General features: G+C 34.0%; 1 protein-coding gene across 25 annotated transcripts in view; it reads right to left on the bottom strand.

The window, feature by feature from the left end:
- LOC117220538 (uncharacterized) overlaps positions 1-15,652 on the bottom strand; it is a 175,687-nt gene that overhangs the window by 34,184 nt on the left and 125,851 nt on the right. For all 25 annotated transcript variants that reach the window (XM_033470576.2, XM_033470578.2, XM_033470580.2 and 22 more), the window contains 5 exons: positions 14,561-14,891; positions 13,680-13,883; positions 7,407-7,645; positions 6,559-6,613; positions 3,875-4,099 (listed from right to left, as the gene is read on the bottom strand). In XM_033470576.2, the coding sequence (XP_033326467.2) occupies positions 3,875-4,099; positions 6,559-6,613; positions 7,407-7,645; positions 13,680-13,883; positions 14,561-14,891 (1,054 nt within the window). The remainder of the gene's footprint in view (positions 1-3,874; positions 4,100-6,558; positions 6,614-7,406; positions 7,646-13,679; positions 13,884-14,560; positions 14,892-15,652) is intronic.

Raw genomic sequence — 15,652 nt, 5'->3', positions numbered from 1 at the left:
TCCGTCTCGCACGAGGTTCTAATCGTGAAAATTAGCGTGGTACTGTGATTCGAGAGACTTTGAGAGCTGTTCCGTGTGCCCGCACAGTTAGGCCACACATGTCGGCCGTACATGCAACGCCAAAAAATTGCAGCGAAACCTTGTTGCTGAAACAAATTAATGGGACGAAGAGTGTCGAAGAGAAGTAGAAAGGCTATTAGTGAGTCATTAAAAATGAGAGACACAGAGAATCGCAATTATAATACAGTCGATGCGAGTATATAGTCGCTTTGGAGGCGCAAAGGAAGAAGAAAAAAAAAACGATAGATAGATAAATAAGGTAAGTATCGTTACGCAATTAAAATAAAAGCAAGCTGAATCGATTCGAAGAGATCCGCAACGGCGCTGCCAGAACCTGTGAGTGAAAGATATAGAGAGTAGATGATAATAAAAAAGGTAACGAAAAGAATGTGGTAAAAATGTTCTAGTGCCGACGACCGTTCGTAAACTAAGAACTTGAACGCTCGTGAATCGTGTCCAGAATCAATGCTGTGCTATAGTTCTAAAGACTAAAGTCAAAATCTACGTCTTGAACGCAATGGGAGAAACTACGCGTGTGAAAAACCGTCGGCCATTGTTGTTGGTTGCGTAAGTAAAATGTATATCAATGATGTGCTGTGCGTGTTTCGCGTAGTATAGTCATTCAAGACGTTCACGATGACTCTCGTACAACAGTTCCGTGATAAATTGTATCATTCTAACGGAAGACAACAGACAAAATAGTACAACATGTAAATATATTTATTCGTTACGGTCGAGCGTCTTTTTCTTATTAAACTTTATCCTGTGCTATGTGCAGATTATCTCTGCAAGAAGAACAGGATGAATTATCATTGTTATAAAGGGCAAAAAGATAAAGGGCACTGAATCACCCGAAACAACTTTCTGCATCGTAATCACGCACGAGGACTCGGCGAGAATCGTAAATTAAATGATTGCTCGACAAGAGAAACGATCCTCGGAGATTTAGCTGTAAAATGCGTAGCAGCAAAACGTTCAAGGTGTAGGGGAAACACCGAAATGAAAAAAAGGTCAATTCGCTCGAAAACCAGTGGCTCTGTAACGTGTACGCACTGTTTTATGGGTAATATTCGCGGATGTACGTGCGAATTATACTTAACCAAACACGGCAATTTCTCCCGGAAATGCCAAATTTCGGGTTACTGTGAATTTTCCTGTGCTGATCCCAATTATGCACAAAAATGGACAATTTGGAAAGAGCCTAGCGGCTCGTTTTTATGATTTCCGATTATCAACTTGCCGGATGATTTTCATCGCAGGTACAACGATCGCAACTTCTTCGATTCTAACAATTTCTTGGAAGAAAAAGAAAATTTACGTTTACGGATTTTATGCATTTATGGGGAATTTATATAACTGGAGACATAAGAAGAAGAATTGAATAATGTTGTTACACTGTCTGTAACTTATCAAAGTAACCTAAAGAAACAAAATATTTTTATTTAGACTCTGTTTCGTAGAGTCGGTAAGAATCGTGGCACGTGGCCTCCGAATTGCCTTCGAATCGTGGCAAAAAATTAGAAATAAGAAAGTTAAATCATCGTTTTTATTCTAGCATTGCTATGTACTCATATTAATGTAATCCTGGCCTCTGACTTTTTCTGCCGACTGCCCCGAGTTCCTATAAAAATGTGCCGACTTAGTATAATATTCTCAGATCTGCCGGTTTCAATTCCGACCTCCGAATAATTCTGGGAGAAATTACTGTATTCGGCAAAGATGTCGAAAATTAACAGAAGGGGATTGAAGTAGTTGTTCGAAATAAATACGTATATGTTAAATATTATGACAAAGAAAATACTAATGACGAACGATGAAATTCTAATGACGGTTGACGAGATTAAATTGCCAGATTTCGCAGCAACAAATCGAACGTTTTGCAGCCACATGATGTGCCGTTGGATTCAAATTGTACAAATCTTCTCTTCGCTTCGTTAAATTTTTCCGTGCGTGTTATTTATTATATTATTATTAACTTTCTCGCGTATACGCGCGAGAAGTATTTCTTTTGCCGCCGCACAATCTTACTTCCTGCTCGCGTTCCAACCGTTAATAAAAATAAACGAGGTCTTCGAGAATATTTATTGGCCAGTTAAACGTGGCTAAGAAATTCGTCAGAGTTCAGCCTCGATTATAAAATATTATACGTTGAGTTTATACAAGGAGCGTCGATTGCGCGGCGAGGATAGACGGAACAATAATCTGTAAAACCATTAGAAAAATACTGAACAATTCCCTGTGAGTGTTTCATAAACATCGCAGTGTTTCACTTCCTATCGAAAAGTGTGACGTAATTGTATAATAACCATAATCACACCTCTCATTATATTTTACACGCTAGACCGTAGAGTATTTCGATAAAAAAACTGGCCAAAAGTCAGTGTAAAAATCTCGCGTAAAATATTCGATTTTTGTACTATATAATAAAAATATATTAAAATATATTAAAATAAAAATATATGTACCTTTTCTTTGAGATGATTCATAACACCGTTTCTTCCTTAACTAGCTTCTAAATTATCGATCGCTTGTTCACGATTTTTAAATATGGATTTTAAATATCCTTCTTAAATGTTGTATTCTCCATTATCTGTGTTTTTTTTTATATAAAAGCAATATTAAAAAATTACTAATAATTCAGTGAAGTACTTCAAATAGTGAAGTATAATAAACTATAATACTTGTACTACTAGAGACACCAAAGACGATTCAGAAATAAATTCCAATAATAAATAAACTAATTCATTTAAGTTGCAGAAGAGAATCAAAGTGAAATAATAGAAATGAACGTAGAATATTTATAAATATTTATAAGTCTATGTAAATTTCTGATCCGGTACATTTCTTTGTAAAATTGTAGTAAACAATATGGCATGATTTCACTTTCGTTCTCACGTAAACGAATAAAATAATTTTGGCCAGCTTTCGTAGTCGAATGCTCCACAGTGCGCAGTTCGTGATTAAACTGTTCTCAAGAACGCATGCAAGGTGTCCCATAATTATGTTAACATCTAGAAAGGGCTGATTCCCGAGGTCATTTGAAGTAACTTTTTCCTTAGAGAAAATGCAATCTGCGGCTTTGTTTACGAGTTATTAACGAACAAACACTGACCAATGAGAGATCCTTCGGCAGGCGCGAGGCGGAGTCAACGAGCTGTCGAAGCCCAATTCCGCCGATTGGCTCGGCCGTCTCGGGCCCGGCGAGCTCGCCTCTCATTGGTCACTGTTTTTCGTTAATAACTCGTAAACAAAGCTGCGGATTGCATTTTCGCTAAGGACAAAGTTACTTCGGATGACCTCGGGAATCCGCCATTTCCCGGAAATATCATAATTTTGAGATATCACCCTGCGTATCCATGATCAAGCCGTTCTTCCGAACTGTCTCGAAAACGTCAGAAGTGCAAAACATTGAGATCTAATTGCTGATAGACGAAACTAAAAAACGAAAACACAGTTTGAACAGCGATGAACTATAACAATGAACACGATGTCACTAGAAGCGAGATCTTGAGTATAGGGCCATGTAGCACTAGTGATTCGAATATCTGATGTCGACGAATGGTTAATATAGAATTCGCTGTCCTCGAACCAAGCATGATGATTATTATCGCGTTAAAAGTCCGTCATGCTGCGTACTTCCGATGGGAAGATCAATGGCGCAAGACCGCGATTATGGGGATTATGATTCGCGCTGTACGATCCCACACGAGATCGACGTTATTTGCCAGCTAGATATAAATTGACAGTGCAGCACGTCGAAGCGCGGCCCCTCAACCCACCATTTTCGTCAGCAAAGATGCGGAAGACCACTTACCGGCGACTATCCGATTGGCGTCCGCTATCACTCTTCGTCGTCTCTCGTCTTCGTCGACCTCGTCACGTGACTTTTTACTCATCGTGTCGGCCACGTGACATTTCTGTTCGAGAAACTCGGCCATTACGTCCCGAAGCTCTTTCTCGTCGCTCGCGTACTTATCTTTGATGGGGGTCGAGGTTCCGTTGAATACAGTGCCGTTTGTGATCGTGACATGCTGTTTTGCTGTTCGGTGCAACAAACAAACAAGAAAACAGTGATTTAAAACGCGTGACCGAGCCGGCTCCGATTCGACACTGAAGCGCACAAGAGAAAACACTGGCGCATGATCGCGTAGTCGGCTGTCACACGTGAAATGCCCGATTTTCTCGGTAAATCGGATTCATTTTGTACGTACATTAGGGTGCACCCTTTGCTCTAAGTTCCGCGTGGCCGGGGAAAAATGGATTTTCGAAAGACTAAATAGACTAAGAATATTTTTCTCTTCTCATGTAATACAAAATTTGGCAAATAATTTCTTTTTGAAATCGTAATTGCGTATAGAAGTTGTATTTCAAGTATATTTAACTATTTAGTATACGTAATATACGTAAGAAGTTTGTTTGCTAAATTCTGTATTAGATGAGAAGATAAAAATAAAATTGTAGTCTATTTATTATTTCAAAAACCTATTTTTGTTATCAAAATTTGAGTTTAAGTGTAAGTTACTGTAATTATATTGGATACGGTTGATTTTCTTCATATTTTGTTTAAATGCGAGATTTTTATAAAATATATCATTTAATAAAGAATATCAAATTATATATATCCATTTTAACTAATTAACTATTATGAGTATATTCGTTACAGCACAAATTGTTGCCATCTTTTCATTATCTAAAATATTGCACCACTTTGTATAATTGGATCATTCTACGTGATCGATCATTTTGGGATGGTACTGTCCGGGATTCTGGGTAAAATACGTAAAATTAGAGGAGTCATCGTTCATTAAGTCATCATTTGGCTCGTTTCATGTTCGTTTGCATGATGCATGTGATCTTTCGTCATTTTTACAAAAACATAATTCACTTGAGAAATTTTATCTTGAAAACTATTTGTTCGATTGGATTGGAAATTTTTTTATTTCGATCTAGAAGGATTTGTCTACTGTAAGAAATTTTGTGTACATTGCAAAATTAATTTGTTAATCGGCAATGAAATTAATAATTCGAACATCAAAAACCATATGTAAAATATCGTTTCTTAAATTTTACTTCGGTCATATAATTACTGTCAATAACCGAAATAATTTATTTAAATATGTGAAGAATTATTAACAAAAAATGTGATGTATTTCTTAACCTCCACTTAAACAGGAAAAAATATTTCATCCATAATTCACAAGTTGATCAAAGAAACGTTCGAATTTATCTTTTCTATAAGGAACAGTATAACTAATAAATGAATAACTGATTTTTCACTGATTTAATGATCACGCTCAATTTACGGGGCACACAGAAGTCAGTCATATTTGTCAAATGAAAATGGATTGCTTCAAAACATTTTCCATAATAATGCAATTTTTCTAACTATTAATTCACTGAAAGAAACGATTAAATTGTAATTACTTCGATTTGGACGGAAGTTATTTAAAAAGTCGGGCATTTCACGTGTATCGATCTAAAAGACAGTGAGTACTGTGTGCGTTTATGACGCGTGCGGATTTGTATGTACAGTACAATGAAGGAACAGAATTTTTGCTGCAATTTTTTTTCATAGTTTGAAAAGTCATTTAAGTTCAGATGGAATTGATGTTTCCCTTTGAGCCGACATACGAATCATTATAATGTAGTACATATAATTTGCATGTATTAAACGTGTAATATTATGAATAGCTGACGGAAGAATTCGGATATAGCGATTATAGTATTTACAGTTTGATTTCCTGTGTATAGAAATGAGTAATGTATGTGTATAAACCTATAATGTACATATAATCATTAACGTATAGGGATTAATAATGTATAAAAAATCATTAATATGTATAAAATTGTTAATGTATATAAATCAGTAATCTGTATAAATCAATAGTGTATCTAAAATCACTAATATGTATAAATCAATAATTTATATAAATCAATGATGTGTGTATATAAATCAATAATCTATATAAATCAATAATATGTATAAAATAATTAATGTGTATAAAAAACGTGTGCAAAATCGTTAATATGTATAAAATCAATGAAAAATATTTTTCTCTCGAAAGAATAATTATGTCGCATAATAATCGATACAAGAATAAACTTACTTGCAAAAACGACGAATAAACGTCGAAAGAATCCGCGCAAAATAGTGCAGTGACAGCAAATAATACTATTATGTGAACGACTGCGGCAAATGTACAATGCGTTTTAAAATGTGCTTTCGAAGAAATGTGAAATCAATCTTATGATCTAACACATTTTTCTTAGCAATGACAGGAAATAAGGCTGGCTTGTTATTCACAGGAATAATGCAAGCAGTGACATCATATCCTTTATAGAATTGTGATCGCGGGCGCGCGTGTCTGTGTATGTGTGTATGTGTGTTGTGTTGAATGGAATTCCAATTGAGAAAAATATCTTTTGCGCATTGTTAATAAAATATCGAGTAAGGACGAGTAAAAGACAGTTAATAGAATAAGATTGTAGAATACGTACTTGGTGTTTCGTGCTTCGTGCCGGTAATACTGAGCTCTCCGACAGATTCAGATTCCTAAACAACAAATTCATTGCATGAATAATCCATGATCTTGTTATCCATTAACGCATACATTTAACATTCACATAGGCTTATCGTGCACATATATTTATCGAAATAAATGTAAAAATATGAACTTCTACGTCATTATTATTTTCATTATTGCGTCGTGATTAGAATGCGGATCTTTGTCTTATCTTTCTAAAATGATTATGCGCATATTAATATCAAATAAAATTATTGAGAGAAGCAATAACTATTCAACTCCTATTTCTTGAAATTAATGCTTATCATTTTTTTTTGCATAAGTTGTTGTAGTCTGAAATGATTAAAATAGCTTCATATTTTTGATTTATATTTCTTGAAATAAATGAGGATAATTTTTTGCATTAGCGTGAAATAATAAAAATTATTAAAAGGAGCAATAGATGCTCAATTTCTATTTATTGAAACTAATAAAAATAATTTTTATTTTGCACGGAGATTCGCATAGTAATCATGATTATTTTAATGAGAAATTAATTGGAGATAAAAATCACATAATGTAGAATTTTGGCAAAATTTAATAGCAATTATTGGCCTGCGGATTTTTATGCAAATTGTTCTATTGTAGTAAACAGAAATGAAATCGAAATTAATTTTTTCTTTCAATAATTTCAATAAGTTCGAAATAGAGAGTATGACAACGCGTTTTTCAATTGTTCTAATGTCTTCAAGGTTTTGTATTTCACCTGTATATAGTTTCAATAAATGCATAAAATCCGCGATCTAGTAATTGTCACTCAAAATTTGTGAAATTCGTGCAAACCTTGGTTCTGTTGAGTTCGTAATCAGGATCCATCTTCGGATCCATTTTCGCGTCGCGACGCAACGATGTGTCCCTTGAAGGTCCCAATTCTTCTTTCAAAGAATCGAAACCAGGTTGATCTAATCGAACTCTGGCGACTGCTTTCTCTACGTCGTCGGTCACCAACTCCACGTTAAATATACACTTTTTCACAATGTCCTCACGGCCGATCTTATTTAGCGCCTTCTCGATCGAATTTCCTGCACACACACGTGAACATAATCTCACCTTTAGTACACGCTAGTTATACGTATATGCTCTTACAGAACCCTTCCCGCAATTTTCTCGCTCTCATTTAATGACTATTCAACCGATCAGAACTTCTCTCAACGAGGAACGAACTTCGTCAGACTCTCTTCGAAGAAGTTTAATGGAGCGTTGTTTATCCACTCGGTTATCGCGCCTTTCATTAACCTTTTCGCCCCGAATTAAGCATCGTTTACTTTAAACGTCTTGTTCAATTAGTTTTGGAGATACTGGGCTGGGGCAATTTCTTGAAACAACATTTCTGTCTCGCAGATCTTATCTCATTTTGTCGGTGCTTTATATCAAGAGAGGTCACGATATAATATATTATTTTTGTTAATTATACCATGTAATGTAATAAATTGTATTTAAGGTAAATTAACTGCTACATTGACGTCTCATTTTGTCGACATTTTGTGTCATCTTAATTATACAATATAATGTAGTAAATTTTATTCAATTTAAATTAACTGTTATATTGACATCTCATTTTGTCGACAATTCATGACATCTGAATTATACCATATAATATAATAAATTGCAATTGAAAAGATCAGATGTTAATTAGCAGTAGTTAAATTACCATAAATAAAAAAATTAAAATACCATACAAAAAATAAAAATAAAAATACCATATAATATAATAAATTGCAATTTATTATATTATATGGTACTTTAATTTTTATTTTTTGTATGGTATTTTAATTTTTTTATTTATGGTAATTTAACTATTGCTAATTAACATCTGATCTTTTCAATGATTTATGCGATCTCAATTATACCATCTAATAAATTGCATTCAATGTAAATTAACTACTACATCAATATTTTCCTAATTACGTGTCCATGCAATACCTGTATAACAACGCATAACAATCGCATAGCTGTATTATTTGAAACTGCTACAAAACAACGTTTCTGAAGAAACAGAACTTCTTCTTAAAACGACACAAACTCACAAGAAATCGATCAATTATTATCTTCTTCCAGTGTGTCTAAAGCGTTATGACGCCGCAACTGCTATTCTTAGACGAATGTTTTCGTTACTCCGGATATGTGTCGACGATTAGACGTCGAATCAATCGAATAATAAGAACGTCAGTCAAAACACGATACCCTAATTCGATAGGAAAAGATCGCTTCTTGCACAGCTCCGAAATTATCACAACTTCGCAGAAGTCTATCCACCGAACGACTGGGGCAAACTAAATGACCGATGCCCCTAATCAACAACAAGCATTCCACGCGTTCTTCGCACTTACACGCGCGATCTGTCCGATTGGATGATAGCGGAAAATTGCTAGGTATTCGTAAACACCCTTATGGAAATCATTGTTAATCTTTGCTGTCAAGCTGTGCCCGACTGCGACGACCGAGTCGTTTTGCTCGGGATTAGTTAGATCGTCATTCAGCCACTCAATTTTCGACAATTTAATCGAATTCATTGCAGTATCTCCGAAAATATGTTACGAAAAACTGATGAATAAAATTGGTGGCCGTCGGACCCGGGCAAATTTTATTTGAAACGAAAATGAAGACGACATCAATGTTACAAATAAATTGCAATGCTGTTATTTGAAAATAAAAGTCACGTAAATCCATTTGAAATAATAACAGTCTCAAGTAATGAATTATTTCGTTATTCTGTTATTTCAAATGCGACGGAAGAAATAGTTTTCAAACAGCGACAAAAAGATTTTGTTTTTAGAAACTTTCGAGTCAATTTGCTTTAAACAAAACTCTTTCTCTTTAGAAAGATAGAATTCTTGAAATAATAGCCATCAAATAGATTTTATTTTGAGAAATCTTTACAAGAATCTGCTTCGAGGAAGATTCTTTTTCCAAAAAGTTCGTCTTTAAGAGATTTCACTATTATCTCAAATAATTATTTCAAATAATTATCAAATAAAATTATATGTTAGTTGAAATAATATGACAAATAATTACCAAATAAAATGACGTGTTATTTGAAATAATATGTCAGATAATTATCGAATAAAATAACATGTTAGTTGAAATAATATGTCAAATAATGTTGTTTCGAAAGTGATCACAAGCATGAAAAAAAATTACGAAACGAAATCACATCTTATTAAAAATAATAAATAGTAATAAATAATAATAATAATAAATAATATTTCAAATAATGTCACCTCAAATATGGCCAAGTCTGATGATCATATGAAGACTGCGGATTTTATGCATTTATGACAAAAATAAGTAGCTGAACTATAAAATTGTGGAGACACAAGAACAATTCAACAATAACTCCACAAAATAATCAAAAGTAAGACTTTACTTCTATTATATATTTCTCTTTCTCACAATCATCTTAGAAAATCATTATTCTGCATAAATATCCACAGTCTAATCATAAGTATTATCAATCGCACATGAAAATGGTCTGTCGTCCGATGATAAAACATTGCACCATAAGAAAACGCGTAATTAAAAAATTTGTCACACAATGCAACACACCTGAGCTCATTGATACCTGACATCTCTGAGCAGGTGATCGTCTAAACAGCAACGACAGCTCGCTGACGTACGTGTTAGTCCTTTCGTTTTCGTACTCTTGGTACAATGATATAAACATGTTCTCGTTTTATGTCTCACCAAGGGTAATTAAAACAATGAAAGGGAAAAAAGGGGTCAAGTAGAGAAAAGCAAATGCAAGAGTCGCGCAGAGAGATGCACTGTCACTTTCACTGTATTCGCGATTGAACGGGTCGCAGTTTACTGTTTACTAGTAAACGATTGCAGAACAGAAACGGTGTGGTATGTACGCGCATTGCTGTCGTGTGTCAGTGCCATTAGCATCGGCAAAACGGGTGGGAGAAAAGAGTCCACAGGTTTATGTCAGGCATAATAATGCGGGGATGAGATCACCAACTACGTTGCTCCTCAGATTCCACAGGTCTTAGTCAAACGCGCACGTCTGATTAATTGACCTTGCCGGGAAACAGGTTTCTTGTTAAATTTCGCTATCTGCTACTACATCTGACAATCGTTTTGTCGCAAAACCGCATCTGGGGCGTTTGAACCGTGATTTTTCATTCGATGAATGTAGAAATACTATTATGTTCTATTGTGAACCTAAATGCGCAGTTCTTGATACTGATTTTGCGCTATAAATTTGTAATTTTATAAATTAGATTATTTTCTTTTCAAGTTTCATTTTTCATTGCTTCATTTAAATTTAATTCATCGTTTGCTAAATCGGATTCGCCATTTTCTAAATTGAACACGTATCTCTAAATTGAATTCACCTTTTTCTAAATTGCATTCACCTTTTTCTAAATTAAATTGATCTTTTTCTAAAGTGAATTCACCTTTCTCTAGATTGAATTCACCTTTTCCTAAATTGAATTTACCTTTTTATAAATCGAATTGATCTTTTTCTAAATTAAGTTCACATTTCTCTAAATTGAATTCACCTTTTCCTAAATCGAATTCACCTTTTTCTAAATCGAATTCACCTTTTCCTAAATCGAATTCACCTTTTTCTAAATCGAATTTACCTTTTCCTAAGTTGCATTCACCTTTTTCTAAATCAAATTCACCCTTTTGCGAATAGAGTTCTTCTACTTTATTTTCTTAAACTATTGCAATCAATATCAAATTCAATATAAAGTTGCTCTGATATTTTAAATCTTATTGCATGTATGTAACAATGAACATAAAATACTTATTTGATAGCAAACATACTTTACGTATACTGGTTTTCCCGCCATGGTAAAAGTTTACATACATAATCATGCAATAATTATGGCATTCTATGTGCGTACTAGATGTAACCAAATGATTAATGACATCCATGAAAGGAATACTTTTTCTATAGAATTCAATTCTGAATTGGGTCATCATTAAAGGTGATAAAAATAGCGAGCCTTGTATGACTAACAAGGTTACGCAGTTTCTGGATCTTATGAAGGTTTACATTGTGCAAAACTAACTACGGCTAATTGTCTTCGTTCGGTTTCTACAGTAATCCCTGAAGCAATTTGCAAAAATTTGCATTTCATCTGCAAAAGATTGTACATTTCGTTTGAGAAAAGGTGAATTTGACCTGGAAAGGAATGAATTTTATTTGAATTGATCTATTGAAATAGATTCAACGGATTCAAGTAATAATACATTTAAATAGCAATAAAGACGACATTTTTCGAAATTTTAGAAATATATATTCAATAAATTGTGTTCACAGCAGTGACTCAAAGTCAAAATAATTAGGTAAGCAATGATGATTGTGGTTTCTGCAACTTCAGACTTGACATCTAAGATCAACATGTTGGATTCAGGAAAATTGAATATGATTACGGATAATTGTGTGAACCCATATTGTTACGACTGAGGAAAATGAGCATGTCTACTGCTTCTTTAAGCATCCTTCAAGTCAATTAAAACTGAAGTTGCAATTAGCGTAATATCTACTATTACGCGTAATGCCGCATAAGTTTTGCGCACAAGTCTCGTTTATTTCACTCGCAGGCTGAATCAGCGTAGTTGGCAAGAATTATTAGTTGCTCGATAATGAAGCCGCCACTTTACGCTGTAAACCGGTCGATTTCAGTATTGAAAAATTAATGCTTATGGCATTAATAATTAGAATTACGTATTTCGCTGATGCTTGAGGGCTTTTGTACGTTGTCAATGGATCGAATCGATGTAAAAGTTGATTTCGTCATGTACGAACGTTGAGTAACTGTTACTACAATAGCAGAGTGTCCTCTATGCTAAATACTAAGTAGAAATGACTGTATAATTCACGGAATTTCAAAGTCAGATGATAGACAAATACGTGACGCGTCGGTAGTCATTGATTCGACAGAATAGTGAGTAAAAGGCGAGAATGGTACGCTTCGTAGAATCGTTTCACGCTGCTCCGCGAGCGTATTTATGAAGCTGATATAATAAGCGCTAATAGTAGAGTACACATGGTAATATGTTTAATATTAGGCGTGATATCCTGAGAAAGTATATGTAAAAGTACACGGCTACGTAATTGCTGATCCAAGATACGCAGGATTAATTTGCATCTTCGCTTCCTGTACATTATGCGATTGGGTAATAATTTTTAGCTTATTCGCATTCGCATGAATCGTTGCTTTTGGGAGAGTCTGAGGAATCGTGTGAACATCAGCGAAACATTTGTGTAACTTTTAGAATTAAAGTAAAAACAATTCTTGAACTTGGAAATTTCATTTTCTCTGATATTTAATACTACAGGGTTCAGTCGTTGTTTAAATAATATTTAAACGCGTTTAAATGTTTATAATGTTATTACGATTGATATTATATTATATAGGAGAGTCTGAAGAATCGTTTCACACAAAAGATACCTGCAGGATTGTTGGTACTAGAACAAGACAAATTTTTGACACTATTTCTGCCAAAGGGGGGTTGGAAGACAACTTTGGAAATTTTAATTTAACGTTATCTTTAAGAAAAAGGGTAGAATGACATCTTCGAAAATTTTGATTTGACACAATTTTTACTGAAGAGATCAAAGGACACCTTTGGAAAATTTGAATTCAAAACTATTTTCTAAGTTTAATCACATTTCCTCGATTGACTTCTCAAATTTTCTTATAATAATTTTAAAATTAGGTAAAAATACGTATATACAAGACATCTATAAAATAGTAATAAAATCGAAGCATTTTTAACTCTTAACTGGTATAACGTTCTTCACAAAAATTATTAGTATACTAAAATCATGATAGACTCCAGATAAAATATTTAAAAAAATGTGTCGATCCAATTATCTAGATAAAAAATAACTTCATTGTGTTTTATTCTTAGTTGGCGTATAAACTAAAATAGAAGAATAGAAAATTGACCTTTTACCACAAGGTGGAATAAAAATACAATGCTGAGGTCACCGATGACCTTAGTGTACCAGTCAAAGGTTAAGATACTTCAGGATATGAAGTCATCGGGCATCAAAATATATTGCATAAGACTCTTGAACGGTAACATACACACCTGTAACTTTGTTTCCGTCCTTCTGCCATATCTTCAGCATCGCAGCGGCTTGTTGGGCAGGCTTATTAGAATACTCCTCTTTAATGGAGGACACTTCATTAGGCGGAATATTCAATTCCTCTGCGAGCTTCTCCCAGTCCGAGCCCAGCAGGTTCGCGATATCGGTTAATCTTATTGTTGCTCTGTGAATAGTGTCTGGACGACCTGGAGGAAGTAATTAACATTGAAATAGTTCCTGCTCGGTTGTCTACGATTATCCGTCGAACGATCTACCACAGCGTTTCTCAACTTTTTCTGCACAAGCGTGACTTTGAAAATATTGAGATACAAAGCTGACAGTGGATCCTTATGCAAAGTAAAAAATTCATAAATTGCAACAAAAAAGTAACAAGATAGAAATTTCGTTCCTCGTTTAATAATTTTAACAAGTTGTTAGCAATATATAAATGATCTTAAATTCGTTTAATCTGTCTACTGTTGCAAACTACACTAAATTATTTTTATTATAAGTGCATAAAATCCACAGTTCAGTAATTACATATTAAAATATTGACAAAATTTATATTTTCTTGAACAACACAGGGTAGCTGACTCTCTAATTCACAAGAGGAGATTCTCAAAGCAGAAATTCAGAAAATTATAAAACTTTGGGGATAAATAAAGCAATAACGCAATAAATAAAGCGTTATGTAAATTTCTGAGCTGCCTAAATTCACTCTAAACAATTAGAACTCTTACAGTAATCTTAGACGAATGAAAAAAATTACATAATACGTAACAACTTATGCTTCAAGGTTTTGTAATTTTCTGAACGTTTGGACTGAAGATTCAATATTTTCTCTGCGAGATTGAGAAGCGCTGTGTCAGGCGAGGATGCGTACTTATGCCACCGTCGCGTAGAAAACTATAATTCTTCGAGAGCTCCAAAAGATCGACCTCCGATACCGCAGTCTCTGGCGATATCTTTTCTGGCAGTAGGATATTCAACGTGCAAATCGGTGTCTGAGGCAGCTCGCCCTTGGGAACCTTGGGCTCGCTCATGAACATAATGCGTCCCATCATGTCTGCCGCGTCCGGGTCTTTCACTCTGGCTGTGAACGGAACTCGGTTCTCTTTGAAGGCTCTAAACGGCAGCTGAAGCTGTTCCCCGCTCTTCAATACTGGCACAAGGTTGCCCGAAAACTCCATGTACTGTGTCTTTCCCTCCAACACCTGGAACAATTCATTTCGAAACGAAGGTTCGTCGTTAGACTGCATATCTTTGCGCAAAATAAAAGTTTCTTGGCCGATTGTGAGATTCATAACAAAATTATTGGAATTAGAACGTGTGTAATATTTTATGTAATAGTGACAATTAATATCATCTTCATGCAGAACACAAAATTGCAACTATTGCAAAAAGTAGAAGCAACTCAGGGATTTTCTGTTCTTTTTTCTTTTTACTAATTTCAATAGACGATCTTCAATGCTCTTCAATTCTTTTAATTGTTCTTAAAATGCAATTACTCATTTTTTTTTTTAAATAAAAATCTTTCGAAGAATAATTCCACTAGATTGTGACATAAATCAAAAATTCTAAAGTTTTGTTATATGTAGTATTTCATACAAATGCATTTGTGAACCAAATTTAAAAGATAAAGCAAATGAAATGATAATATACAATTGAAATTTAACTGAATGATCACTATTAATAGTAATGTTAATTGAATTTTCAAATATAATCATTCATTCAAATTTCCATAGTACATGAATCATTTCATTTCGTTTATGGTTCAAATGACAATTTGATTCATAAGTACACTTGTATAAAATAATGCAAACTATCTATCGTTCAAATTTTTAATGTATAGTAAAAAAATAGAATCATTGTTCAGAAGAATATCTTTGTGATTCTTTCTGATTAGAATTAGCTGAAGAATAATTTTGTGAAAAAGTACGAACAGAATTTTTGTACGAGTGTTCGACGAATGTAA

Source organism: Megalopta genalis, chromosome 2 (genome assembly GCF_051020955.1).
Source record: "Megalopta genalis isolate 19385.01 chromosome 2, iyMegGena1_principal, whole genome shotgun sequence".
NCBI lineage: Eukaryota > Metazoa > Arthropoda > Insecta > Hymenoptera > Halictidae > Megalopta > Megalopta genalis.
The sequence above is the reverse complement of the archived record's forward strand: the minus strand, read 5'-3'. Positions and strand labels throughout refer to the sequence as shown.